Source organism: Onychomys torridus, chromosome 13 (assembly GCF_903995425.1).
Source record: "Onychomys torridus chromosome 13, mOncTor1.1, whole genome shotgun sequence".
NCBI classification, from domain to species: domain Eukaryota; kingdom Metazoa; phylum Chordata; class Mammalia; order Rodentia; family Cricetidae; genus Onychomys; species Onychomys torridus.
Genome location: NC_050455.1, coordinates 65,683,455 through 65,709,947, shown reverse-complemented (window position 1 = coordinate 65,709,947; position 26,493 = coordinate 65,683,455). Strand labels below are relative to the sequence as shown.

The 26,493-nt window shown below is 47.9% G+C and overlaps 1 protein-coding gene across 3 annotated transcripts in view; it reads right to left on the bottom strand.

Moving 5' to 3' along the window:
- Loxhd1 (lipoxygenase homology domains 1) overlaps positions 1–26,493 on the bottom strand; it is a 159,054-nt gene that overhangs the window by 63,165 nt on the left and 69,396 nt on the right. For 2 of the 3 annotated variants that reach the window (XM_036205229.1, XM_036205230.1), the window contains exons 13-22: positions 25,800–25,954; positions 24,408–24,568; positions 20,960–21,036; positions 18,864–19,060; positions 16,599–16,791; positions 14,265–14,425; positions 11,072–11,543; positions 10,444–10,598; positions 7,934–8,067; positions 615–781 (exon numbers count right to left, since the gene is read on the bottom strand). In XM_036205229.1, coding sequence (XP_036061122.1) covers positions 615–781; positions 7,934–8,067; positions 10,444–10,598; positions 11,072–11,543; positions 14,265–14,425; positions 16,599–16,791; positions 18,864–19,060; positions 20,960–21,036; positions 24,408–24,568; positions 25,800–25,954 — 1,872 coding nt within the window. The remainder of the gene's footprint in view (positions 1–614; positions 782–7,933; positions 8,068–10,443; positions 10,599–11,071; positions 11,544–14,264; positions 14,426–16,598; positions 16,792–18,863; positions 19,061–20,959; positions 21,037–24,407; positions 24,569–25,799; positions 25,955–26,493) is intronic. The other variant, XM_036205231.1, reaches the window with a different exon arrangement.

The following is a 26,493-nucleotide window of genomic DNA, read 5'->3' as shown; positions in this document are numbered from 1 at the left end:
CTGTGAGTGCCACGGTCAGCAACAAGCAAGTATCGGTTCACACGGGCAGTTCTGCAAACGGCTCTCCTTGGTTCCTTTTCTAGAAACTCCCTAACGACATAGAAATGTCCCTGCCCTGCCTACAGCAAGCCCTTGGTCTGTAGAGGTGGGACACGGTCAAGGAGACAGGAGGTGACTCCTATAGCAGGAGTCTGACCTCCCTGACCTCTCCAGCGTGGGTGGGGCTTCAGAGCTGGAGATAAGCATCATGGGCCTCCTGACAGCTTCTGCTAATACTTTTTTTTCCCTCAGGAGCCTAGACATGTGCCTGGAGGGAAGGCAAAAGATAAGTGGGAGCCAGCTCAATCATTCTGTTCTGAATAGCAATCTCCTTAGTCCAGGCCCTGTGCTAACCACAGGGGAGCCTGCCCCCCACAACCTTACAACCTCTCCGTGGAGGGGGAGAGGACAGGCAGCTAGAGTAACAGGAGGAGGTTCCCAGAGCCCATATGTAGGGAAGAGACCAGAGGAGGGGAAAGGGAAAGAGAGACAGAAGTGGGGAGGCGGGGGAGGAAATGGAGGGAGGAGAGAAGAGACAATGGGGGATGGGAGAAATCATCTCTAATATAAGAAACCTTTTTGTTCCAGGGCCATGTTGTCAAGGGGGTTATTATCACCGTGTCCCCCACCCTCCTCATCTTCGCTGGGTAGCACATAGGACTCATCCACTGGCAACAGCTCCCTGGACAGCTGGCCATCATCCTCCTCCACTGCTAGCCACCGCTGGCATGGGAAGTAGTACCTGTGGGGGTAGGGTAAGGAAGATTGGGGTGTCTTTGTAATGTTGGCACAGGCTAAGAGTGAGGGCCCTCCATGGGGCTGAGTCTCCCCTGTCTGACCTCCACAGCATTGCTCTCCCATTCTTCCCAGTCTAGGAGATACCTACAAGTCTGCCTGAGATAAATAATAAACCCAGAGACATGCTCAGTCCATGATACACTCGGTGAAGAAATCTAAAAAGAGAGGGGCTTGTAAGAACTGTTATCACCCCTTCTTGGGCAATCTGAGTCGGCTCCTCTGGTACGGGGCTGCCCAAGGAAGGTGTTCCACAACCATGTATGGGGTCCATGGGCTTTGATGGCATAAACCAAGTATGCTTTGGGGGGCTACAGAGTGTATCTAAGGAGTAGAAAGTGACCTCGCAGCCATCAGGGGAGAGGATGTCCATGAAGACTCCTCCATGGAAAAAGCAGTACTCAGTACAATGGAGGGGCCTGGAGAGGATGGGCCAGCATGAGGGGTAGGTGGGTTACTAAGGACTCACTTCTACAGTTCAGTGCTCTGGTTCCTGTCGCCCGACTCCAGCTAATCCTTGTGTGATCTTGAGCAAATTCCTTCCTAGATTGTCAGATTTAGCTCATGGAGGGCCAGGGACTCCCAGTCACGTTTGGATTTTGCACAAACAATGGATGGTGTTTTTGTGTGTATTCCACCTGCTGTTTGGAACATGCTTGTGTGGCTAAGGGCAGGCTCTCTGTAGGAATTTGCTAACTCAACCACTATTGGTTGCTCTTGCCTCTTTCCTTCCTTCCCTTTCTTTCTCCTCAGCCACTCCAGGGCTCCCTTGGAGGCTGTAGGTCAATGTAAGCTCCAGAGCAGCTCAAGGGATCTGAGGATGCAGCCCCTCTGCAAGCTGGGGGCCATTGCTCTCTGTCTGCACCTCGTCTCCTTGCCCTGATGTGAACAAAAGGGCCATTTATGAACTAGTGCAGCTCTGGGGTGGGCAGTATCCCAGAAAGTGTCTCCTCTTGCTGTCTGTGTCCTCAGCACCTCCAAATGTTAGAGAAGAAGATCAGAGGGTGTGATGTCAGCCCCGCACTCAGATGGGTGAGGAAGACCATTCTATACTGATGGACTGGGGGTTGGGGCAAGAGTCGCTGCACTGGGGAGACACGGAGTAGACAGCCATGGAGGTGCTTCTGTGGGAGACGGGCACCACTCTGCTTCTCAAGCTTTAAATGTGTGGGTTCGCAGGTTAAACTTTCACTCAGTCAGACGACTCAAGGATAATAGGCTGTTGTTCTAAATTACGGCAGAGAGAAGTAAGGGAGCGGTGGGCTGTGACAGAAACAATGGGAGCCAGCAAGGGCAAGGGCAGAAGCAGACAGACAGACAGACTCTCAGAGAAAGAGTCTAGGAGGTAAAGGGGGCGGGAGCAGAAACTAGAAAGGAAAGGCTCCCTCCTCTCACTGGCACCTGCTGGATTCACACTGCACCACCACATGCTTCCACTTGGTGGGACTCCATTGTCCCTGAGACACCTGCAGCAGGATTCTGAAGGCCGCCACGCTCACGGCTGCAGTGCCAGCCAGCAGACCTCCCCTTGGAATCTGCTTCCAACAGGAAGAAGCAGATCTCAGCCGGAGCCAGGGCAGGGCTGGAAATGGGATATTTAGCCTTCTTTCTCCCAGGGTGAATAACCACACATGTAAGTCCAGGGGTACTGGCCCTAGTGACCCTTCTGTCCTCGCACAGAAGTCTGGCTCAAGCAGGTCTCCGGAGCCAGAATACATAGCAGGCAAAGACTGGTAAGAAATGAAGCACAGGGCAAGCAGGTGTTCTGGATCAGAGAGGCAAAGCACACAGCTCAGACCAGGAGGAGGCGGGAAGGAGCTCCAGGCTGAGTGAATAGGAGGGGCACATGGAATTGGAGCTTGGGACCCGTTTACACACACACACACACACACACACACACACACACACACACCTTACTTGAAAGTAAAAGTTGACTAAAGAGATTGCACAGTCGAGCACTGTTAGGTATAAATAGTTAACAGGGCCTGTTGGCACTGAACCTGAATCCCCACTACCAGGAAGGCTGGGGTAGGGGGATCAGAAGTCCAGGTAACTTAGTGAGACCTGGCTTCAAATTAAAAGCAAGAAGAAGGCTAAGTATACATCTTGCTGTACAATGAATGCCCCCAAACAAATGAGTAAATGGACTGAGATGGTACTTCCCAGTTTTGTGTGTAAGCTAACAACAGGACAATATCAAGTACAAGTAGCAGATAGTGCTGCTAATGGCAATAGCATCAGTCTAGAACTCAGAAACTTTGAACTTGGCCATTACTCAGCTAAGCTTTCTTCTGGATGCTGGGGGACCACAATAGTGACAACAGAGAGGAAGTCACTTCTTACATGTGCCACTGTGGAGAAATGATAACGGCTAAATAGGCCAGATAAAAAGGGATCCAGAGGAAAGGCTAGAGAGGGCATGCCAGGGGTCCACAAAGCAGTAACACCTGGGTAGAGACCTGACTAAACACAGGGACAGGGAGCTGGGGGGTGGGGGATGCCAAGCAGAAGGGACCACCAATGTAAAGGCTCCAGGAAGATCCATTTTTGTTTGGCTCAAGGAATAACATGAACTGAGCAAAATGAAGGTAGGGGGCAGGGCAGGCTGGGACCAGAATGGAGAGAGTATAGAAGGCAGCCGGGACATGCGTTTGTTCATCCTATAGGAGACAGGAGCCTCTGTAGGTTTTATGGCAAAGGCCTGCAGGATTCTGGTCTGGGTGACACAAGATGGCAAGTCAGGAGGTTGTGACCAGAAGGGTTAATCTTCAGAATGGCACCACAGACTCAGATTCATGCTCATCTGAGCCAGGGGCCACCACATTCAGCTAGCAGGTTGGGGGTGGGCGTGAGAAAGAGGGATCCAGGAGAACCAGTTGGAAGGGAGGTTGCTACCTCGGTCCTCAGTCAGGTAAGGATGGCGTGAGTGTTCTCAACCCCCTGACTACTGGGCATTTCCCTGCCCTGTAAAGGCTGGGAGAGCCCAGGGAAGGTGCTGGGACCTCTCAAGGCAAGCAGTGTTTCCGGGAGATCCACTGCTGTGATTCTGTCTTCTGTTGATTTCTCTTTCTCCTAGATGAAGCTCTGCTCATCGTCAGTGTGAAGGCTGTTGAAGCCAGCTCATGACAGCCCTCACTGAAGAGGGCTTCTCACTCATGAAGAACAAACCAGAGACTCGTGCACAGAAAAAACAAGGGGCGGGACGGAGAGATGAGGAAGGAAGCAAAGACCAGTGAGAGACAGAAACTCACTCTGCCGGGACATGGACTTAACCAGAACCCGCAGCCGTCAGAGTAGAAAATGGTTGCAAATGACTGAGGCGCACAAAGGAACAGTTGGACAGGAGAAGGGATGTACCCAGGGGGTGGCACTTTAATTTCTAAATATACAATTCCCCACACATTCATTTAATGGCAGAACAATCAAACTCCCAAGAAGAGCTTTTCGGTTTTTTTTTTTCTTCCAAATCACTTAATGTCTTGATTTGGAAAAGGTAAGAATAGCTAATATTCTTACAGGATAATGAAAGAGGACACGTGCTGACAGACATTCAAATAGACTACAAAGCTACAATAATTTTTAAATTGTTGGGCTGGGCCAGAAATGTCAAATCAACGGAACAGAGAAACTAACCCTGACTGAGCCGGATGGGACGCTGGGTGCGTCTCTCTCCAGCCTGTCCTTTCTGAGCTTTTGCCTTTGACTTGCAGGGGCATCTTGGGAAGTAAGCAGGGCAGCACCACTAAGTCAGTTTGTTAGAGAGGCAGCAGCATGTGCTGGGTACCCTAGCATGGATAGGCAGGGGATCCACCCAGGTCAGGACCCTGTGGTCTTCATCACAGGATTGCTTTGGCAACCAGAATACTGAGTTATCTGTGAGGTGTGCGTCAGGTGCCCTTGAAATGACCAGGTAGGGTTTGGGGAGAATAGGATGAGACAGCAAGCTGCAGTCTAAGAAATGTATCCAACACACATTTAGTTATTAAGTGCTTACTAAATTTCACATACTGTCAGCCCTCAGCAGTCCTGACACCATTCCAGAGCTAGCCTGCTTTTTACCCTATTACCACTTAACTCCACATGGAAGAACCTTCTTTCAGCTCAGTTACTCTAGATTCCCTCATCCAGGAGGCAGTGTGACCTAGTGGTAGGAAATACACCACAGCTCATATCAGTGGTCTGGATACCAGGCCTTACTCTGGCACCAGCTGGTTCTGGAGTGTGGTGGTTTGAAAGAAAATGTCCCTCAAAGGGAGCAGCACTATTAGGAGGTGTGGCCTTGTTGGAGGAAACATGTCACTGTGGGGTTGGGCTTTGAGGTCTCATTTGCTCAAGCTTCCCTCAGTGTGACATCAGTTGACTTCCTGTTGCCTGCAAGATGTAGCACTCTCAGCTCCAGGACCACATCTGCCTGCACGCCCCCATGCTCCCTATCATGATGACAATGGACTGAACCTCTGAAATTGTAAACAAGCCACCCCAGACAAATGTTTTTTATTTATAAGAGTTGCCATGGTCATGGTGTCTTTTCACAACAATAGAACCCTAACTAAGACAGAAGTTGGTACCAGGAGTGCATTGTTGTGATAGGCCTGACCATGTGTTGGTTTGGAGGAATTTGGGCTTTGGTACTTCGGGTTATGAAAGCAATGGCATGCTTTAAGCACTGCTTAATGAACCATACTAGTAAAAGCATGGAAGACATAGGCACTAAGAGTTATTTGAATTATGGAGGGTTCACTCAAGAGGTTTCAGAGGAGAATTTTAGTATGTTGCCTGGAGATTGTTCTTGTGGTATTTTGGCGAAGAAAGTAGCTACCTTTTGCTCTTGTCCAAAAAGTTTGCTGAGGCTAAAGTGAAGAGTTTTGGATTAATTCCATTGGCAGAAGAAATCTCAAAACAGCCTAGTATAGACTCAGTTGTATGAATATTAATGGTAACTCTAATGAAGATTCACAATGAAAAGGAGCAAGCTAAGCAGGGGAAAATATTTGAGGAGAAAAAAAGTACCAGAAAGTGGAATGGAGATAAATCCTCTGTTCAAGGAGAAAAATGGATTAAGGAGTGGAATAAAGGGAGTGGTGACCTTTGGGAAGGATCCCACTCAGTTAAGTTTCCAACTTGTAAAAGGGAACTTAAGAGAAGCTTAGAGCAGGGTATGGTGGGGCATACCTTTAATCCCAGCACTGGGAAGGCAGTGGCTAGCAAATCTCTGAGTCTGAGGCCAGCCTAGTCTACAGAGCAAGTTTCAGGACAGCCAAGCAGTGAAGGACAGAAAGCTGGTGTAGATGTAATCGAATGAGGGGGGGCATGTTCCAGCCCCTGTAAGCAGCAGAACTCAGCAGCTTTGGTCACGTGGTTCTGGCTTTAGAGTCAAGGATAGAAGAAAGAGCTTTGGAATAAAGCCACTAAGGCCAGACATATGTCAGAGATGTCCCTGAATGGATTCCTAGTAGAGAAGCTGTGAAGTTGAAGCCTTGGAGACCTGAACATGTTAGAGATGCCAGAGTTGGGGAGTACATGCCAGGGAGAGCTGCCACAGGAAGTGGAACCAACCCAAGAGAAAGACGTGTGTTGTAGTCAAACCTGAATGAAGTTGGAGATCTGAAGAGAGTTTTTACATCAGACATGAAGATAAAGAGTTTGGAATTTGCCCAGTTGGTTTTCAGTCTTGCTTTGCTCCAGTATTTCCTCACTATGCTCCCTTCCCTGAGGTTTGGAATGGTAGTGTATGTCCTGTACCATTATATGTTGGAAGTATAGGATCTGCTTTTTTGTTTTGATTTTTACAGAGGGATTACAGAAGAGACTTTGGACTTTGTAACAAGTTTGAGACTGCTATAGATTATGGAGATTTTTGAAGTTAAACTGAATGCATTTTTTTGCATTATGATATGGCTATAAGCCTTTGGGGACCAGGGAGTGGAATGTGGTAGTTTGAAAGAAAATGGCCCCCAAAGGGAGTGGCACTATTAGGAGGTGTGACCTTGTTGGAGGAAACGTGTCACTGTGGGGGCGGGCTTTGAGGACTGCTTTGCTCAAACTTCCCTCAATGTGACCTTAAGTTGACTTCCTGTTGCCTGCAAGATGTAGCACTCTCAGCTCCAGCACCATGTCTGCCTGAACACCATGCTCCCTATCATGATGACAATGGACTGAACCTCTGAAACAGTAAGCGAGCCACCCCAGTTAAATGCTTTCTTTATAAGAGTTGCCATGGTCATGGTGTCTCTTTATAGCAATACAAATCCTAACTAAGATATGGGGCTAGGGCTTAACCTCCCAGGGTGCAAGAGCTCCTTTGTCTATAGGGAGGACCAAATACCTTCTTCCCAGCCTAGGTCAGAGGGTAACTACTACAAGTCTCCAACAGGTACCAGTTCAGTCTACCACCTGCTCACATACATCATGCTAACCATGGATTTTGCATCTGGTTGAGAAGAAAAAGTAGAAAGATAAATAGCATTTGGGGGCATGAAATTCAAATTTCAGTGTGCACAAATAAAGTTTGATTGGCAGACAGCAAGATTTCCCATTTCAGCATCATTTTAGGTTGCTTTTTTTTGTTTTGAGACAGGGTCTTACTATCTCTGGCTGGCCTAGAACTCACTTTGTAGACCAAGCTGGCACTGAACTCACAGAGATTCCTCTGCCTCTGCCTCTGCCTCTTCCTCTGCCTCTTGAGTGCTGGGATTAAAGCTGTGCACCAGTATGCTCAGCTAAGGCTCAGCTTGTGCTTTTCCAGCAGAGAGCCTTCTACAGGGATCGAATGCTGTTCAAAACTGGAAATGTTTTAGAAAATGTTGCTGATCTCTGGCCCCTAGAGCATGAAAACTGGGTGCTGTAAGTTGATTTCTCCATGGAGAGTTTGGGTGAGATGCTGAAGTGGGTGTTCTATAGGACTGTTTTCTGACAGGGCAAGAACTTCTGGGAGGGAGAGAAGAAAGGCAATGCCCACCATGATTCCTTGATGGTCATCCTGGCCTTGGCCAACCCACCCTCACCCTCAGACATCACCTCCCAATACCTGGTCCTCTCTCTAGGGCCAGTTTAGTGCCAGGCACTAGTGTCTCCTCTCACTCCCCTCAGTCCCACTCACGTGATCTCACTGTTCATGTCAGTGATGTCTACCCTGTCCAGGAACCAGCCTGGCCTGTTGCCTGTGTTGTCATGGCGAATCCGAATCTTGGTCAGAGCCCCCAGGTCAATGGCATAGATGGTGAAGGTATCTGTCTAGGAGTAGAGAAAGCATGACTCAGAGGAGCAACACATGTCCTCCCCTCCCCCCACCACTGCCTTCAGCTCCTGTCTCAAGTACCCAAAGGAAGATCATAGAACCCAAAGCAACCAGGGGTTGGTGAGGAAAATGCAGCTCCTTGGTCTTGTTAGCACCATACTTTTTGGGTTTTTTGAGCTCCGCATTAAAGTTTAGGTTCGTCTTGAACTTGTCATCCTCCTGCCTCTGCCTCCCAAGAGCTAAGGTTACTGGTGTGCACTGCTATGCCCAGTTCTTACACTGTTGCTTTATAAACAGGGCCTATGAGGACATTTTCTCACTTGCACTGTATTAAAGAAAATGGAAGGAGAAAGACAATGGCCTTGAGAGAGGCAGAAGAGAGACAAGTGAGCTGGATTTCATGTTTGGTTTTTGTTGTTGTTTGTTTGTTTGTTTTTGTTTTTCAGACAGGGTTTCTTTTGTGTAACCTTGGCTATCCTGGAACTTGCTCCGTAAACCAGGCTGGCCTCAGACTCACAGATTCACCTGCCTCTGCCTCCCAAGTGCTGGGATTAAAGGCATGTGCCTCGACTGCTTGGATGGATTTCACATTTGGGAAGAATCAGAGAAGGGTATACTTAGACCCTATTCTTAGTGTGCATATGTGCACAATCTCCTTCAGCCCTGTTTGTGTGAACCTCTTCCATGAGCCAGTCCTGAGAAAACCCAAGGAGACTACAGAAAAGAAGATTTGGACATGCCCCTCACTTTGGTGGAAGATGAGTGGAATGTGAGTCATGTATTCTGTGGTTCACAGACTTCTGTGGGTCGCCATATGCATCAGAGAAAGGAGGTAAAACAGAGACCCAGTAAGTGAGTGGGATCTTCTGGACTCTTTATTTTAAAAAAGATCTCAAAACTTCAGAAACCTTTCAGAAATAGATATAACCATGGCCTGCCTTCTCTTAGATGCTGCCCCTACATGCAACATTAGTTGGATTACTCTATTTTGTCTCTCTCTCGTATGATCTTACTTTCTTTGCCCTTTTTTTCACATCAATTTAAAGCAGGTGGTAAATACTATAATCCTTTATTCCTAAATATTTCAATGTGGACCCCTAATAACAAGGACATTCTCATTTAACACCATACAATGATCAAACTTGTGTTAACTTCAATACAATATAGTCATGGGCATTTAAGAATAGGGATAATGTTCTGAGAAACATGTTGCAAGGTAAATTTTGTCACTATGCAAATATCACACTATGTGCTTACACAAATTGAGATGGTGTGATGTCACTGGGTGATATACACTTAGGGGACCACATCACATATGCCATTCATTGTCAACTGAAATGTTACATGGCACATGGCTGTTCTATTATCCAACACGCATGCAGTGTTAACACCGATTGCAGCAACTCTACCCATCTGCCCTCTACAGTGATGCCCCAATCCAGGAATACAATGGCTGTAACTTGCCAAGGTAAGGTACTAAGATGCAGAAACAAAACCCAGTACTGAATCGTGGGAGGGATGCTGAAAGGAAGCATGGGGTGGAAAGGGTAAGGAAAAGCTTACGGCATGAGCTGGAAACTATTTTCATAGATTTGATTTATTGTCCCTTCCTGTGTTGACAAGAGAACCTGGTCTGGAGAGAGGAGCAAGAATAGGAGGGTGACATTCCCTGTGGTGTGATGCCTCACTCAGTCTTGATGCAACGAGGGGCAGCTAGGTCCTGCCCCAACTTGACATGCCAGCCTGTGTTGACTATCCAAGGGAGGCCTTACCCCTTATGAGGAGGGCATGGGGTGGGATGGGGGTACGTGAGGGGGAGAGCAGGAGAAGGGGAGGGAGGGGTTGGTATGTAAAAGCAAAGAAAAAATTTTGAATCAAGGCTGGGTTCAAACTCAGGGGCTGGAGAAATGGCTCAGTAGTTAAGAACATTCGTCCCTCTTCTAGAAGACTGATTGGATTCCCAGCCCACGTGGTAGTGTATAGCTGCCTATGACTCCAGTCCTAGGAGATCTAATGCCCTCTTATGACCTTTGTGGGAATAGAATGCACACAGTGCACAGACACACATGCAAGCAAAAACACCCATACACAAAAAACATAAATAAATATGTATATTAAAGCTCACTTCGTGTCTAAATACAGTATTCTCTAGCTGACCCTGAGGACCAACTAGCCTACGGGATTCTACCTAGAGTGTTTTCACAACTCTCCACAAAATACTGGTGCCCACAGAAGGCTAGCTGCGGCCTCACTAGACTGAATGCAATACCCTGTTAGACACACAGCAGACATAATACTGGCTGAGGCTGCTGTGGGCAAACTGTTCCCTATCAGGCTCTCACCCACCCAGGCCCAGAAAGCTCTCACTCTACCTGGCCCTGCTCAAACTTGTTGGACTTGTCTGATTTCTTCAGGGGCCGCTCCCCTGTGTCCCCATATTCCTCACCATAGATGGTCAGGTAGACGTTGGCATCAGTGCCAGCCTTGGGCACGTTCCCTGTGATCACCTGGACCTCGTAGGTATTGGCTAGAGACACAGAGAGATGCAGCATTGAGAACACCAGGGACACAAGGTAGAGCAGTGGCCCGGGCTCTTGGAACCAGGTAGACCCTGGAAGCTGGAAGGGTCTACTGCTATGGCCATACCAGCGTACCCTCCTCCCATCCAAGACTTGCACTTGCCATGACACCAAGAGCTACTGGGCCTCAGCAATCCTCCTACCTTACCCCCATATTTGGATATATCAAGATGTGTGAAAGTCCCTAACAAAGCCAATGTTTCCCCTTAAGAGGCACAGGTCAAGGTAGTGCTTAGCTCCAAACAGAGGGGTCAATGGTTGCTTTCCAGGTGCAGGTCAGGAGAGCTATTTGTGAACCACAGTGGGGTCCCACCTACTCAGTCTCTACCTGAGAGACACTGAGTCACCCTGCCACCTCCTTGGTCCCTTTAGTGGAAATGTGTCATCCCCCCCCCCCCCCCCCGCCCCTTTCCAGGCTTACGCTCAGGACCAGGCCGACCGGCTGGGACCAATTCCACGACAAGCTCATTGTCCTCCTTGCCCCGGGCCAGCCAGCGGTTGGCTTCAAACTTGTACTGTTCGATCACTTCCTGCATCCCTGGCCCAAACTCCTCCTCTTCCTCTTCCTCCTCTGTCTCTTCCTCTTCTTCCTCTTCAGATGAGGACTCTTCTGACGAGGACTCCTCCTCATCGCCCTCATCCTCCTCATCGCTGCCTTTCTTCTTTTTCTTCTTCTTTCTCTGCAGCTTGGCCTTCAGCCTCTCCTTCTTCAGCAGCTGCCGCAGTTTGTCCTTCTCCTTCTTCTTCCGGGCCTCCTCCTCGGGTGTCAGGTTCACCTCCTGCACCACCAAGTGCCGCAGCCACACCGTGTCCACGAACCAGCTGGGCCCAAAGCCCTCGCCTGTGTGTCCCAGTCGGATCTTGTAGATCTCGCCCACATCTGCCGCTTCCAGCTGTGCAAAGTGCAGGGCGGTGGCTGACATGGCCCCTGCCGTCCTCCCTGCCTCCCCCAGTGCTGAGCTTCAGTGTAGAGAGGTCTGGGCTCCCGCTCAGAAGTTTGAAAGTTCCCTCTCTCCCACTGTGTCTGGCCCTTCCCCAGGCTTAAGGAAAAACGTTTCTAACTCCTGTGGAGTTCATCTCCCTGCTTTTCCTCTCTTTCGCCCTACTCTTTCTTCTGTATCCTGGCTCATACAGCTCCCTCATCCTGCCAGGCCTGTGGCTATTCCCTTCTTACCTCCTATTCACAATCCTGGGCCTCATTATTACCTTAAAAACACACAGACAAGAGCCTGGCAGCAGTGGTTGCTCATGCCTTTAATCCCAGCACTCAGAAGGCAGAGGCAGGGGGATCTCTCTGTGAGTTCCAGACCAACCTGCCTACAGAGTGAGTTCCAGGACAGCCAGGGCTACACAGAGAAACCCTGCCTCCAAAAAAACAAAACAAAACAAAAAACAAAAACAAAAACAAAAACAAACAAACAAAAAGAAAACAAAAAATTAAAAAAAACAAAAAACAAAAACCACAGACAACATCTTCATGTGAACACAATTAGGAAGATACCATTTAGCAAGAAGCAAAGAAGTATGTTTCTTTTTGGTAACAAATAAACAAAATCCTCACCCATTTTCTCTGAGGTCCCTATCCCTCCCAATCACATAACCTTGGTTTACCAGACTCTTGAGCTCAAAGGGGGCCCAGGACTTAGCTGGCCTTGGTTCTATCCTGCCACCCAGATACTCTGGAGCTGTGCTGTGTTCTGACAATGAAATGAGCCCCGTAGGCTCCTAGGCCTGAACACCCAGTCTTCAGCTGGCAGTCTTTGGAGGATTGTGAGACCTTTAAGAGGTAAGGCCCTGTTGAAGGGACTGAGTGACTAGGAGTGGACCTCAAGTTGTTATAACCCAGCCACTTCCCCTGCTGCTTTCTGCTTGGCCACTGTGACGCAATGTGTCCAGCTGCCTCACACCCCTGCCACCATGCCTTCTTTGTCGTGATGGACTCTATCAATTTTAAACCATAAATAGAAATACACCTTTTTGTCCTTAGGTTGATTTTTTTTTCCCAGTATTTTGTCACAGTAATGAGAAAAGAAATTAATACAAGCCATGAGTTCCCTTTAAGGACACAGATCATCATTTGGAGTCTCTTCTGGTGGGCCTAGGGCACAGTGGCTCCACCTCGAATTCACTGTCACTGTGTCATGGGTCCCGCACTCTCAGGAAGAGGGGTCTGAGGTTCAGACTTTGTGGGGAGCTCAACATGAAGTGTGCTTGGCTCTCTGGAGCACCTTGACATTGAGCCGTCTTCATGTTGGACTCTTATCAAAGTCAAGTTCCACCAGTCCTCCCATTTGAGTGCCAATGATCTGAGGCCCAAAGCTGCCCCATGGTTCAGTGTCCTACCCTTTAATTCCAGACCCAGAAGACACAGCTCTCCTGGCTTCACATTCAGAAACACAATGGAGCTAACCCACCTTTGTAAGGAGCAGACTTTCTCTTGTTACTCAGGGGATGGGAACTGTGCTCTGTTCAATTACATTTCTATGACTGCATATCTGACACTGGTTCTTCTTATTGCTATGGGGACTGTGAAGCCAGCCAGGCAGTAATTACAAAGCTGGATTATACCGATGAGGAAGCTGAGGAGGTCCCAAAAGGTCAGATACACAGGCTTGGGCCTCTCATTAGTGTATGAAGACATGTGACCCAATGAGGGCCCTGTGCCTGCAATCTTCCAGACATTTGTGACCCTGGCCTGGCCCCAACTCATGACCTTTCCTGGGCATTGGAGAAGGCTTTTCACCAAAGACCAAGGTGTTTGTGGTACAAAAACACACATGGAACACCCAGCATAAGCATGCTTCCTCTACACACATGTCTGTGATGCACACATGTGCTTGTACACATATATACATACACAAATGCTTTCATATCCAGCATAAAATACGCAGTGGTTCTGTACCTCTTGCCTTACCAACAATATGCTCACATTTATGTCTTTTTTTCCTTCTAGGCAAAGACTTGCAGTGTGGAGAGAGGAGGCTCAAGGACATTAAAAACTCATTAGCAAACCCTGCTACCTCTCAGGAGCCTGCCTAAGAAATATGGACTTGTCACCAGCCTGGGAGAAGTTCAGAATCAGAGCCATAGACAGGGAATGGGCAGAGGGACCAGCCCTGGTGCCATCCTGGGTGAAAGAACTAATCACTGCAGACTGAACAGTGTATTGGAATCACTGATTGAACTTCCAATAGAAAGTCATCTCAGAGAACACACCCACTTCCAAAGACTGATTTGTCTAGTATGAATGAGGCAGTACTTTTTCTCAAAGATCACCAGGTGACTCAGGTATAAGGCCAGGAAGGACTCCTAGTCATTGCAGGCCCTCAAACTCAAGTCCAAGAAAGAAGTTACCATTCATGGGCACAAGGTAGAACATGGGCAAACATCCATGTTTGCTCCTTCTCCGTTCAAAACTCTACACTGATCCTTGCTTCCAAGAATCCCCCATGAACCCAAGGGAAGTTTAGTTCTCCAGGGAACATCTCCCATTCAGCTCCAGGGAGGCAACCTGTTCTCCAGTGGGTGTTGGGTGAGGAAATAAGACTACCCAGGGCACCACCATATCAACTGCTAGTCCTCTGTTGGCACCCTGTTGCCTCACTCTCACACACCTGGAATATGTCCTTGGATGCCCGATCAAAAACTTTGGAGCGGCTGGAGAGGAAGAGTATTTCAGTCTTGCCTTCTTCGCCATAGATCTGCACATAGACTCGGGAAGTGGTGCCTGCACCACCTACGTCCCCTGTCCAAACCTCAACCTCGTAGTGGACCACTAGGTGGACACATGCAGGAGAAATGGGGCATTTAGTAATGACAACAATGATAGCAATAACCATTTCCCCACCCTTCCCACATGCACTTCCCAAGGCCATCCCGCATGCCTGATCCTTCACAGGCATCGTCTTCTCTAACATTCCCAATGCACGGAGCCTACATTTTGCAGATGGACAAGCTTAGGCTTAGAGGAATTGAGTGGGTTGTCAAAATGGCAAACCTATGCAATCGACTGTGACATCTAGTCATCCATTGCAACACATGTGTCCTTGGAAATCAGAAGTGAGGGGGACTTCATGTACCAGCTGGCACTGTTATCTGCCTGCCTGCTACAGTTTGTTCCCTCTAAGACTCATACTGAAATCTAATTGCTATTATAAGATATAGAGGCTTAAGAAGTGATCAGGCTGTGAGGGTTCAACCCTTCTGGCTGAGACTGAGTGTGTCCCCTTCTTTCTCCATCCCTATCTGCCATGTTAGAATGCATCAAGAGAGCTCTCATCAGATGCCAGTACATTAGTACTGAACTCGTGGAGTATAGAACTGTTAGCCAATTCATATGATTTAAAATACTATAGACTACTACTACTATATTATTGCAATGCTACACTGTAGCAACAAAAATTAAATTAAATTACAAAGCTGCTGATGCTGGGCAGATACAACAGGGCAGGAGGAAGCAAAAGTTGCATTTATTTTCCTTCATTTTAGTAAAGGACAAGCGGTTGGAACAATAGTGCTCATTTAAATAGAAGCACCTTTCAGAACATGTCCTGCCCAGAAGAGGCTGTGCGTGTTTTGAAATGATATTTACCAAGGTATTAGAGGGTAGTGGAAACATGGTAACGGTAGGTAGCACTAGAGGCATGCAAATGGAGTAGATGTGTCTCCCTAAAGGTCTATGGCACCATGTGTCTACTGATAGGAGTACTCCAAGACTTGGTAGAAGACAATATCGGGATTGCTTTTTAGGTAAAGCTAGTTTTTGTTTTGTTTTGTTTTGTGGGTTGTGTGTGTGTGTGTGTGTGTGTGTGTGTGTGTGTGTGTGTGTGTACATGGAGTGTCATCCTCTCTCACTCTCCACCTTAATTTTTTTGAGACTGGGTCTTTTACCAAAACCTTAGCTTATTAACTTAGCCAGTTGACTACCTGGCCAGCGAGCTCACGAGACTCGCTGTTCTCCTTTCCCTCTGACCCACTCAGCGCTGGGATTGCAGACATGTACCGTCACACCTAGCTCTTTGGGAAGTGCTGGGGATCCTAACCCAGCTGGCCATGTTTGGTCAGCAAGCACATGCCGTTCTGGCTGAAGGAGAGTCGCCTCAGCTTTATGTTGCTTCTTAAGAGAATTCCTGAGAAGAAGGCTGTGGGAAGAAAGCTACAAACATCTGCCCTCAGGAGAGATATGGATATAGAGTGGCCGTGAATAAATGGGATGTGGGCCACAGCCTCTGGGCACCCTTGGGAGCCTCCGCCCTACCATGAGTGAGGGCTCAACTCACAGATACTGGAAGACAGGGCCAGGGCCATCCTGACCTTCTGCTGCTCAGAAAAAGCTGCTCACAAGGCCTGTCCACTCACCCTACCACCACTCTCTCACTGCTCCATCCTCCCCCGAGCTCCCACTTCCCACTTAGACAGTCTGCTCACTCTCTCTCTCACAAGGACACGACTTTGGTCTGTTTTGTTAACAGCTACCTTCACAAAGCCCAAGGTGGGACTGGCTGGAGAAACCTCAATAGACATTTATTAAAAGAAAAGTCCGACCTCCTCTGTTGGTTTTCCTAAGGAAAGATGTAGATTATGTCCCACAGCTCTCCACAGGGTTGAGAATAAACATTTCCTATTTTTTCTTCTTCTGTATTTCTCCAAGATAAAAGTTCTACCCACAGGGTCCTCTCATTTGTCATCTGTGAAACAAACCCTTGTTGCCTCCCAAAAACACAGTGCTAGAGACCACAGGAATGCATCCCCCAACACACACACACACACACACACACACACACACACACCACTGTGTCTCTTTTCCCCACCACAGGGAGACAAAACTCAGTCACCACATGGCCTGCTTTCCGTTGGCCCCTCCATCCTCTGATTCCATCCTTCCTCCTCCCCCATTGAACAAGGGAGTAATGCTGAGGTGCACAGGGCCCACCCAGCCTCTTTCATACATTTCTGGATCTCCACGACCTCGCTGGGATAAAGCTCCACCTCCAGACGCCCATCAGCCTGGTTCTTATCCAGCCAGCGGTTGGCAGGGAAGGTATACTGCTTGCCTTGGCGGGGCACTCGGATCTGGACGCTGCCCAGGAACCAGCCTGCATGCATGCCTGTGCTGTCGTGCCCAATCACCAGCCTGTTGATCTGGAAGGAAACTCCAGGAAGGATGTGTGAACAGCAGTGTGCAGAAATATTCATGCCTCCACCTCCATCTCTCCAGGTACTGGTGCAAAAATCTCCCTTCAACTAGGGCCTCCAGCACCTTGGGAGAGGGCTCTGATCCTGCCTGTCCTGGCAATGAGGACCCTGGGAAACAGCCTACTCAGGTGGTCATTCCTGCCCAGAGGCTCTACCCTCTTCTTTTCAGTCTAACTCGCTTCCACCGTCAGCTGTGAGAAGCGAGTAGTGGGCAGAGTTGACAAAGACTTTGGACTCTGTTAGGTACTTTTAAAAAAGGCCTGTGGCCGCAGGAGCAGTTAAGTGCTCCACATGTCCTACAACTATCACTGCTTTGCTTTGATTGGAAGTCAGACAGTGGTGCACATTTCTGCATCATCACCTTGTCATTCCCTCCCTGTAGGGTGAGAGAATTTGCAGACAGCCTCTCCTAACAGGGTGGTTCTGTGCCGAATCCTCCTCTTATTCTCGGACCCAGGGAACATTGTTCTCTGTCTGTGAACAGTCTAGCTTCACTTGCTTCGATATTTGACACGGTGACATCTTCGCCTGTGGGCAACTAAGGATGAGAGCTCAGATGGCCCCATCATCGTCCTTATGTGTATTTGGTTTCTCGGGGTTTGAACAGCTGTCATTCTTGTGGAAATGTTGTATACAGGTTAATTGTAACAGTAGATGGGATTAGCAGATGGCCTCTAAGAACCCTTCCAGCCTTGACTCTTCCTTTGTGCTGCTTTATGGGTTGGTTGGGTGGGTGATGGCACTACCTATGTCTGATGCTCAAAGTCCACATTTAGAAAACTGTCCACTCAAGCCCTGGTTTTTGCTCTCACACATGCTAAGGGCTTCTTTGCAGCTGTTTGGGAAACACCGTCACAGCTCTCACAGCTGAGTATATGGAGTCCCTGAAATTGCTCAGTTTTCAGTTTATAAAGCCTGACGGCCCTCCGGGATGCCTGACCAGTCAGGGGGATGCCATTGCTTTTCTGTGGTGCCGGGACTGTCACAGTTCCAGGTAGAGAGAAAGGAAGGGTTAGAACAAGGGCAGGTGTCTGTTGTCAGACATGACTGGAAGCTCCCAGAAGACAAGAGCTGTCACTCAGTTCTACATCCCCTCAGACTGGAGAGGAGTAATCGTTCAGCAGTGTGTACTGAGGCCTGACTGTACGTGTGTGGGTATTCTAACAAATTTAATACTAATACTAATCCCCATGGCATCTCCATCATTGGGAATGAGACAATTGATAAAGACAAGGTTAAATAACTTGCACATGGTGAGTCTGGAAATGCTAGGCTCCCAAGCTCTTGGCCACACTCTTCACTGAGAGAGTTTCACTAACATGAGGGCAAGTCTCCATGGTCCTCTACTGTCAACCCCCTCCCCTCGGGCACCCAGAAATCCTTCGGGAAAGGGAAAAATTTATCATTTCATAATTATTAATTCAGCTTAAAATGTAAATCTATTTGGAGTTAATTCACCTCAAGGGGTAATGACTACAAGACCTCTCCCTAGAGTGCAGGTTGATGAGAGAAGAGGGTTCACATGAAAGAGGGGGAAGCCCACAGGGGAGGAAAGGCAGGGATGAGTTTGCAAAGGGCATGCCCCACCCCAGTGCTCATCAAGTGACATTTGGAGACACACACTCAAATCCAGAATTGGGAAATATTTTATCCCCTCCCTTTGGTCCTTCCTTCTTTCTTTTCCCTCCCTGAATCCAGCGCCCCCTCTTCAGCATCCATGCTCCATCTATATTAATCCAGGACTGTAGGTAAAAATGTTGGGGGTAATGTTACTAAAAATGTGTATTACAGCCTCAAAGATGCTCTACAAGCATAACTACTGCTCATGTATCTGCAGCTATTTGTCCATGGGGGAAACAAGATACTCTCTAGCAACCACTAAGAGTGTGGTTCTCATTCTTCAAAATGGGCTCACCTATGTGCACATCAGTGCAGATGTGAATGTGTATGTGGACACATGTGGGCCAATGTAGGAACATGGGGACACAATATCATCTGATTCTGGGATGGACACTTACAGTTCCAATGTTCAGAGTCTCCAGCGTGAACTCATCTACCCGGCCACGTTCAAAGTAGTCTTTGAGGTTGTTGTCGGAGACAAGAAGAACCTGCTTGATGGTGTCAGATTTCTCTCCGTAGAGTTTGATGTACACCCTAGAATCTGTGCTGGCCCCAGAGACATCCCCGGTCTTCACACTGATGTGATAGCGAAAGTCTGAACATGCCAAGGCAGAGAGAGACAGGAAGTTAGTGCAGGTTGTACAAGGATCGAGGTGTTGGAAAGAAGGGGACAATCTATAGCCAGGGAAGACCCAGGCTAGGAGTCAGGACACTGGGACCTGGAGCCCGGATCCTGTAACTGGTAGTAGAGGGGCTCCCTCCATCTCTGTGGAGCCCCCTCATCTATAAAACCAGGGCCCTGCCTCTTCCTGTTCTGTAGTAGATGACCGTGAGGAAAGTAAGTTTTAGGCAAGAACACCCACACTCTAGAGTCTCAAAGCATCTCCAGAAATCCTCTGATCCAGCTTCTGATGGGTGAGGAACCAGCACTAAAGGCAATTGAGCTTTCCAGTACTTATCACGTTGGGCAAACGTTCTATGCTATTATTGCTAAGTATTCTCATTCCAACCTTACAGGCAAGGGATGTAGAGCTCAGAAGGTCAGGCATTTGACACAAGATGGTAACAATAAAGTCACCATCCAGGCATAAAATCTTGGTATGTATTTAAAGCTGCTCCCTCCCCTTATAGGACACCGTGCAATGTTATCCCACTTTATCTCCCAGAAATCTCTGCACCAGCCTGTGTGTGGAATGAAGAACACCAGAGGAAAACGTAAGTTATGGGACAACACCAGCCAAGCTCTAGTTGTCCAGCAGGCTCCAGGGTGTGTTTCTTAGACAACAAAGAGCATGTTAAAGGCCAGTCATTCATTTCTCCTGTAGGCTCTTCCCACTAGGATGTAGTCTAGAGAAAATAAGGCAAGACCCCATGCCTGGGCCCATCTGCAACAGAGCTCCCCTGGGGCCATCTGCAGCCACCTGTCAGCTCAGCTCCACCAGGGACATCCACAGGCACTAGGAGAAACAGATGACTTTGCTGCTGAAGATGCAGCAAGAACCAGAAGACTTCTTCCTTATGTCCTTTCCTATATAAACCTTTCCAAGGCTCTGACTAGGAGAGCAGGAGGGTGAGTCTGTCTACACGGTGGAATGGGAGCCTGCTGCAGTGGGAGGAACAGCAATCTAAGGTAGAGATGTTCTGGGAACTCATCCCGGTTCCATCAGCAACCACAGGCCTGAGTGTTCCGGTCATGGGGCACATATCCTCTTATTGTAAACATGAGTGACCTCTCCTCGTGAGCTTCTTTCTAGTTCTTAGGCTTTGTGACATTGAGCCCTTCACTGGATGTTCTAGTTCAACTGTGTGATCTGACCTTAGTAAAGGTAAATGTTAGTATCTACATCTTCCAGGCCTTGGTTTCCCCTTACGACAAATGGACAGCTGCCTCCCTCTGGAGTTATTGCAGGGCTCAGATGAGTTACACCAGGGAAACATGGAGTGCTGCGCTACTGGACTCTGGAGGTGTGTCCCTTTTAAACATTATCTAAAGTGCATGGTTAGACCACAGCATCTGGACACATATCACTAGTAAGGAAAACTCCAGAGCTCCAGGACAATGCTCAGCAGTTTAAAAGTCCTCATTTAACAGTCCCTTCAAAATGCATTTCTGGGGATTTAGCTCAGTGGTAGAGCGCTTGCCTAGCAAGCGCAAGGCCCTGGGTTTGAGCCTCAGCTTTAAAAAAATGCATTTTTCTCACAAACCAGGGTCCCCGTGCTTGGTGCCATCAGCTGGTGCTATTGTTCTTATTGCTCTGCTGACTCATATTCATTCAGGGCCTAACACCATGGCCATGCTTGGACAGAGCATTCAAACACAGACACATGAGAAGTTTCCAGACCTCCATCAATGCCTCTTTTCTCCACCACCCTGTGCTGTTTTCATGAAACAAAGTGAAGATGTGTCTTCTCTGAAAGTCTAGGTCCTATTTAGCTGAAGAGGCACCTGACATGCCCTCGGGACACCCATCACTTGGTCATGGAGACAACTCACTCTTGAGTGTAGCATTACTGTCACTGGGAAGCAACTCTCGAACCAGCTGCCCATCATCCTTATCCTTGTCCAGCCACCTTGGGAGAAATGAGGTGGACTGTTAGTTCTCTGAATGGAACAGGCAACACTCCAACCATCACATCCCTCATGCAGAGTCACCAAGAGGCCCAGAGTTTTGAGTTCAGCAAAAGAAAGTGGGTCTTTGAGATCTCCTAGCAAAGTATTCCAATGTATACCAGAGGAAGACTTTCTGGAGAAGGTTGATGGCTGGCTGAGATTGGAAAGATGACAAGACGTTGGCCAGGAAAAGAGAGAGGAGCATCCCGAGGGAAAGACATAGCTTGGGATGGAAGTCCAAGAGTTGCTGAAAGGCCCATGTAGATGGAATACAGCAAGTGAGAGACAGAGTTGCCGGTAAATGAGGTTGGCAAGGACAGGCCACAGGACCATGACGAAAGGTCACTGTTATTGTCAAACACATCTTCTCAGGGTCACCTGTGTGTGGCGCTGTGACGGGGCTCTATCTGGGAGAAAGCAGAAAGAGAGACACTAGGATAACACAGCTCAGGCTGCTGACAGCCCACAGCATGACCAAGGAGATAGCATAGACTAAATGAGGCACAGAGGGTAGGCTTGAACAAAGGAAGTGCTGTAAGGACTCAGAGAAAGGAGAAGGACCTGTGGCAAGGAAGTTGAACAGGAATCTCCAAAGATGGATGAGATTTGACCTCAGGAAAAGGCCAGTCTGGTTTTCAGGGCTTGGGGTTGATATCTATGTCTCATCAATATGTCATACTGAGCAGTGGCTCCAGCCCTCTGTTGGCTGTTCGTCAGAGGAAGAAATAGGGGACATCCACCTGCAAGGCATCTTTCCCTTAGAACTCAGAGGCCAAGCCGGAAAAGTAAGCCTGTTGTGCAAGTACACGTTATATATATCCCATAGGTAGGCTAGTTTGTAACCTAGTGCCCGTCACTGCTCTCTAGGGTCTGGCTTCTTAAACTGTGGAGCATGACCCTACAGAGAGCCATGGGATGCAATGTGGGAGTTCTGAAACTGGGAAAGAGTGAAGAGGTTCCGATTCTGGTGCACCACAATCCAAACTTAAAGAAAAAAGGGTGGAAAATCCAGCAGCGGTGCTTTGCAGATTCAAACCCACACAACAGACAGACTGGAACAACAGGAAAAACTGGGAAGAGGGAGTAAAGAGTTCAAACTGGTCTCTCTATAGATTAAATTATGCCAAGGGTTGTAGCTGAAAGTTTCTCCCATGCTGCCTGGTCCCTGCTTATAAAATAATCACACAGAGGCTTATTTATAACTGCTTGGCCATTAGCTCAGGCTAACTACTGACTAGCTCTTACATTTAAACTCATCCCTTTTCTGTTAATCTATATGTCACCATGTGTTTTGTGGCTTTACCTGTATGCCATTACATGTTGCTCCCTGGACAGCAGGCTAGCATCTCCTGACTCAGCCTTCCTCTTCCCAGAATTCTCCTTGTCTGTTTATCCCACCTATACTTCCTGCCTGACTACTGGCCAATCAGTTTTTTATTTATCAACCAATCAGAGCAACTCATTCACAGCATACACAACATCCCAGCAAAGGGTAAGCTTTTTAATTTATTTCCCTTGATGTTGCACCTATGCATTATTGGTGACTTGAATTTGTCGTTAATGCATTCAAACCAACACATAAGCCTGTAAAGGAAGCCAGGGCCTACAGCTCATAAAGGAAGCCAAGGTGTCACCTCCTCTCTGCCCCTTCTGGCATGTAGCTCGGGCCTCCTGAATAATGACCCCTTCCCAGGGACAGTGAGATAAAACCATGCTTTCCTCAGCTCTTCTTACTTATTTCATACCCAAATCCCAAGGGCTCCCACTCCCCAGGGACCTTGCTGTCGGCTTGTATTGGCAAACACTAAAATGCTGCTCATTTATGTAGGCTATAGGGCTGTGGTTCAGAAAGATGCAAAAGATGTTCCAGACACATAGATTCAGATTCATGGTGTCATCCCCAGCAATGGTGATAGAGGATTTGGGAACCACAGACTGTTAGCTACCGTCCCTTAAATTGAACCATTGGGACTTTCTCCTTCTCTGTCTTGCTAAGGTCACTGATGGCTCCCATAGTCACAGAGCCCATAGGAGGGATGGCTGGGATGTTGTCTGGCCATGAGTGGAAACAGATAGTCCAGCAGTCATCAGAAAATCTCACCTGTTATTCCTTGTCAACTCCATTTATCTATCCCTAGCCCCTCCCAAGAGGTAAAAGGAAACCATGACACATGCTTTTGTTGCTACCTGAATACTTAGAAGTATTAATAGATATAGTTTTAAAAAGCTGTTTCCTTTCAGCTTCAAATGCTTCAACCTAGTTTTGTCATGAGGTGCTGCTAAATGGATGTTAGCATGCTGGTAGCTCCATGACTCTTTCCCTGGAGCTCACAGGCATGTACACACACACACACACACACACACACACACACACTTAAAATAGCTCAGAATTACTTTGCCCTCCCTACTATGGGAGTTACACAGCTCAGATGAAAAATGAATCAGTGTGTGGTCTCAGGCCCCAAGTTAATCTGGCAGTGTGCTCCTCCTAGGTATTAACACAGGTGAATGAGAGCCAGTGGGTTTTCACAAAACACTGATATTTCTCCTTGTTCTAAAATGCCTCTTTTGGCAACTTTAGGAATCACCAGGAGCTGCTGGTTGTGCAAGGAACACTTTAAAAAAAATAGTGCAGAAACTTTTCCTCGCTCTTGAGAGAAGGAAATGCAAACAAAGTCAGATTCCTTGAAATGGTGAAACCAGGCAAGAAATGTGATCAGATTACTCAAACAGAAATCCAGGCAGACGGTGGTGGTGTATGACTTTAATCCCAGCACTCAGGGAGGCAGAGGCAGGCGAATCTCTGTGAGTTCAAGGCCAGCCTTGTTTACAGAGTGAGTTCCAGGACAGCCAGAGCTACACAGAGAAACCATGTCTCGGAAAAAAAACCAAAAAAACAACAACAAAAAAAACAAAAAAACAAAAACAAAAAACCAAAAAACCCCAAAAACAAAACAAAAACAAAAACAAAAGAACCAAACCAAACCAAAACAAAACAAAAACAAAAAAATCCAACTTGTATCCATATTTCATTCTACATCTGGCTAACCCTCTAACAAATCATTTAAATTAAAGAAATGTCAGGGCTTTTTTGGTTTGTTTGTTTTTATGAGAAAAAGCATCATGTTGGCACTAGATGTCCACTGGAGCGCCTCTGCCCAGCAGGGGTGGGGTAGAAATGTGAGGCTCAGGTCTACACACCTCCTACAAGGCCACTTCACTCCTTCACCGAGTGCCGTTCTGAACCACTGTTTTCCCCACTGCTCCATGGGAGAGGATGAGTCTTTCTCTAACACCAGCTGGAAGATAGGAAGGCAGAGGACACGCATACCTGAGGCAGGGGAACTCGACGTTGTCGCTCTCGGGCTGCCCTTCCTCTCTCACCAGCACCCTGTCCAGGTACCAGCCACTACCGGAGCCTTTGCCATCATGTCTGACCCTCACTCGCCTCACCTTCCTCATGGTGACAGACTCAATGGTAAACTCATCAGCCTTTGGGAAAGAAAAGACAGCAAAGTCACGTAGACAGTGACTCCCCTGAGACCCAACACCAGCATACTCCAGAAATGCAAGGGCAGAGCTGAAAAGATGAGCTACAATTCTTTCACGGGGACACACAAGCTACCATAGGGAACAGAAATATAAAATACATGCAACCATGGCCTCTTTACCCCTCCCCAGGTGGAGCAAAGCCTACCTACAGTTTCCTGCTCAGAAGGGCTTTACCAGCACAGCCTTCAAATGCTCACCCTTGAGCTGTCTCAGTCTTCTACTTGAATTCTCTCGTGCCAAGAAAAAATGGAGGAAGGAGATACAGAGAATCTACAAATCCCTTCCACCCACACATCCCCCACTTCACATCACTGGAACAACGACCCTTTCCTGGGCATCTACTGTGTGCTGAGGACCACATCTGACCCTGTGCAGTCTATCAGTCCTCCATAACCTCCACAATGGTGAGGCACAGGTTGGCATCCTTGCCTTCATTTAGATACAAGCAAAGTATAGGAGAGGGCCGTGAGTGGCCCAAGGCTGACTTTCCCTAGACCTATATGACACTTTCTCCACTTGTTTGCAGCCCTTTGGCCCAGATTAAAGCCACGTGATGGTTGTGGTGACCTAGGGGGATACCTGATACACTGTATTGTGGCTAGCAATAGATCTCAGTTCTTTCACACCCATGTCTGGTGTTTTTCTTGGTTTCTTGAAGGAAGAAATTAAAGAAGGAAGGAAGGAAGGAAGGAAGAGAGGGAGGGAGGAAGGGAGGAAGGAGGGAAGGAAGGAAGGAAGATATGAACAAGCTTCCCTCAGTGACCATGTCTAATAGAAAATGTGTATTATCTTCTATTTTCTCCCAGCCTGGTTCCTCTAGGATACACTTGAGATGCCCATCATCCTTCCCAACCTGAGGGGAGGGTAGGAGACCACAATTTCTCCACAGTGGCTCTCCAGCTTCTAGGTGCATAATACTGGGAGCCTTGTAGTTGCCGTCAATGACAGTGAGCCAAATTTGCTCAAGGATTCAATCAACCAGATATCTCTGTGTCTTTCAAGTGGCTCCTACCTGGAGTCCCTAGGACCCCACTCCCCTCACCCAGGACAGATGTTACCTCATTGTTGAGGTCCTGACACCAGCCATTAGCTCTACTTTGAAAGAACAGGGAAGATAGGAAGACAAAGCTGGGGTGGGCTGGGAGGAAGGCAGCTCATCACTGCAACTTACATTGCCTTTTTCAAACAGGTCGGTGTTGTTCCTGCAGTTGTAAAGTAGTCGCTCCCCTGTGTCCCCCACATCACCAAAAAGGCAGAGGTAGACATTGGCATCTGTTCCCGCACCTTCAAGTTCCCCTGTGCATACAGTCACACGGTATCGGGCCACTGACAGACAGAAAAGGGGACACCATTGGCTGTCTGTCTCTGCTCCTGTACCTAACCTCTGCATCCACCTCTTTTAGCTGTTACCTGGGATGACCTCGTCCCTCAACTCAATTTCCCAAACCCCACTGCAGTGAGCCACTTGGGAGCTAACTCATGCTAAGCCTTGGTTTAGACAAACCAGAGAGACCCTTCATGTCTGTCAATCATCAGAAACCCATGGGAAATGTTTACAAGAATTCAAATTTCTGAGGCCGGCTTCAGACTTCCCACACCTTAATTTTCAGAGGGAAGACCCTTCTTAAAACTGAGTTGTTGATGAACTCCCTGTGGAGTCCGAGGGGAAGAAAAGCAGCACCTAGAACTAGTTCAGTGGAAATAGAGAGAAAGCAACAGGCAGGTGGTGTAATTTGAAGGCACTTCTTGGTGATAGACCAGATAGGTAATCAAGAAAAAGAGAAGGAGAAGCCATGTTTTGGTCTTGGCAGCGAGTGGATAGAATTGTTAATAAGGTGGAGGAGAGCTGTGGTAGGGGTGAGTTT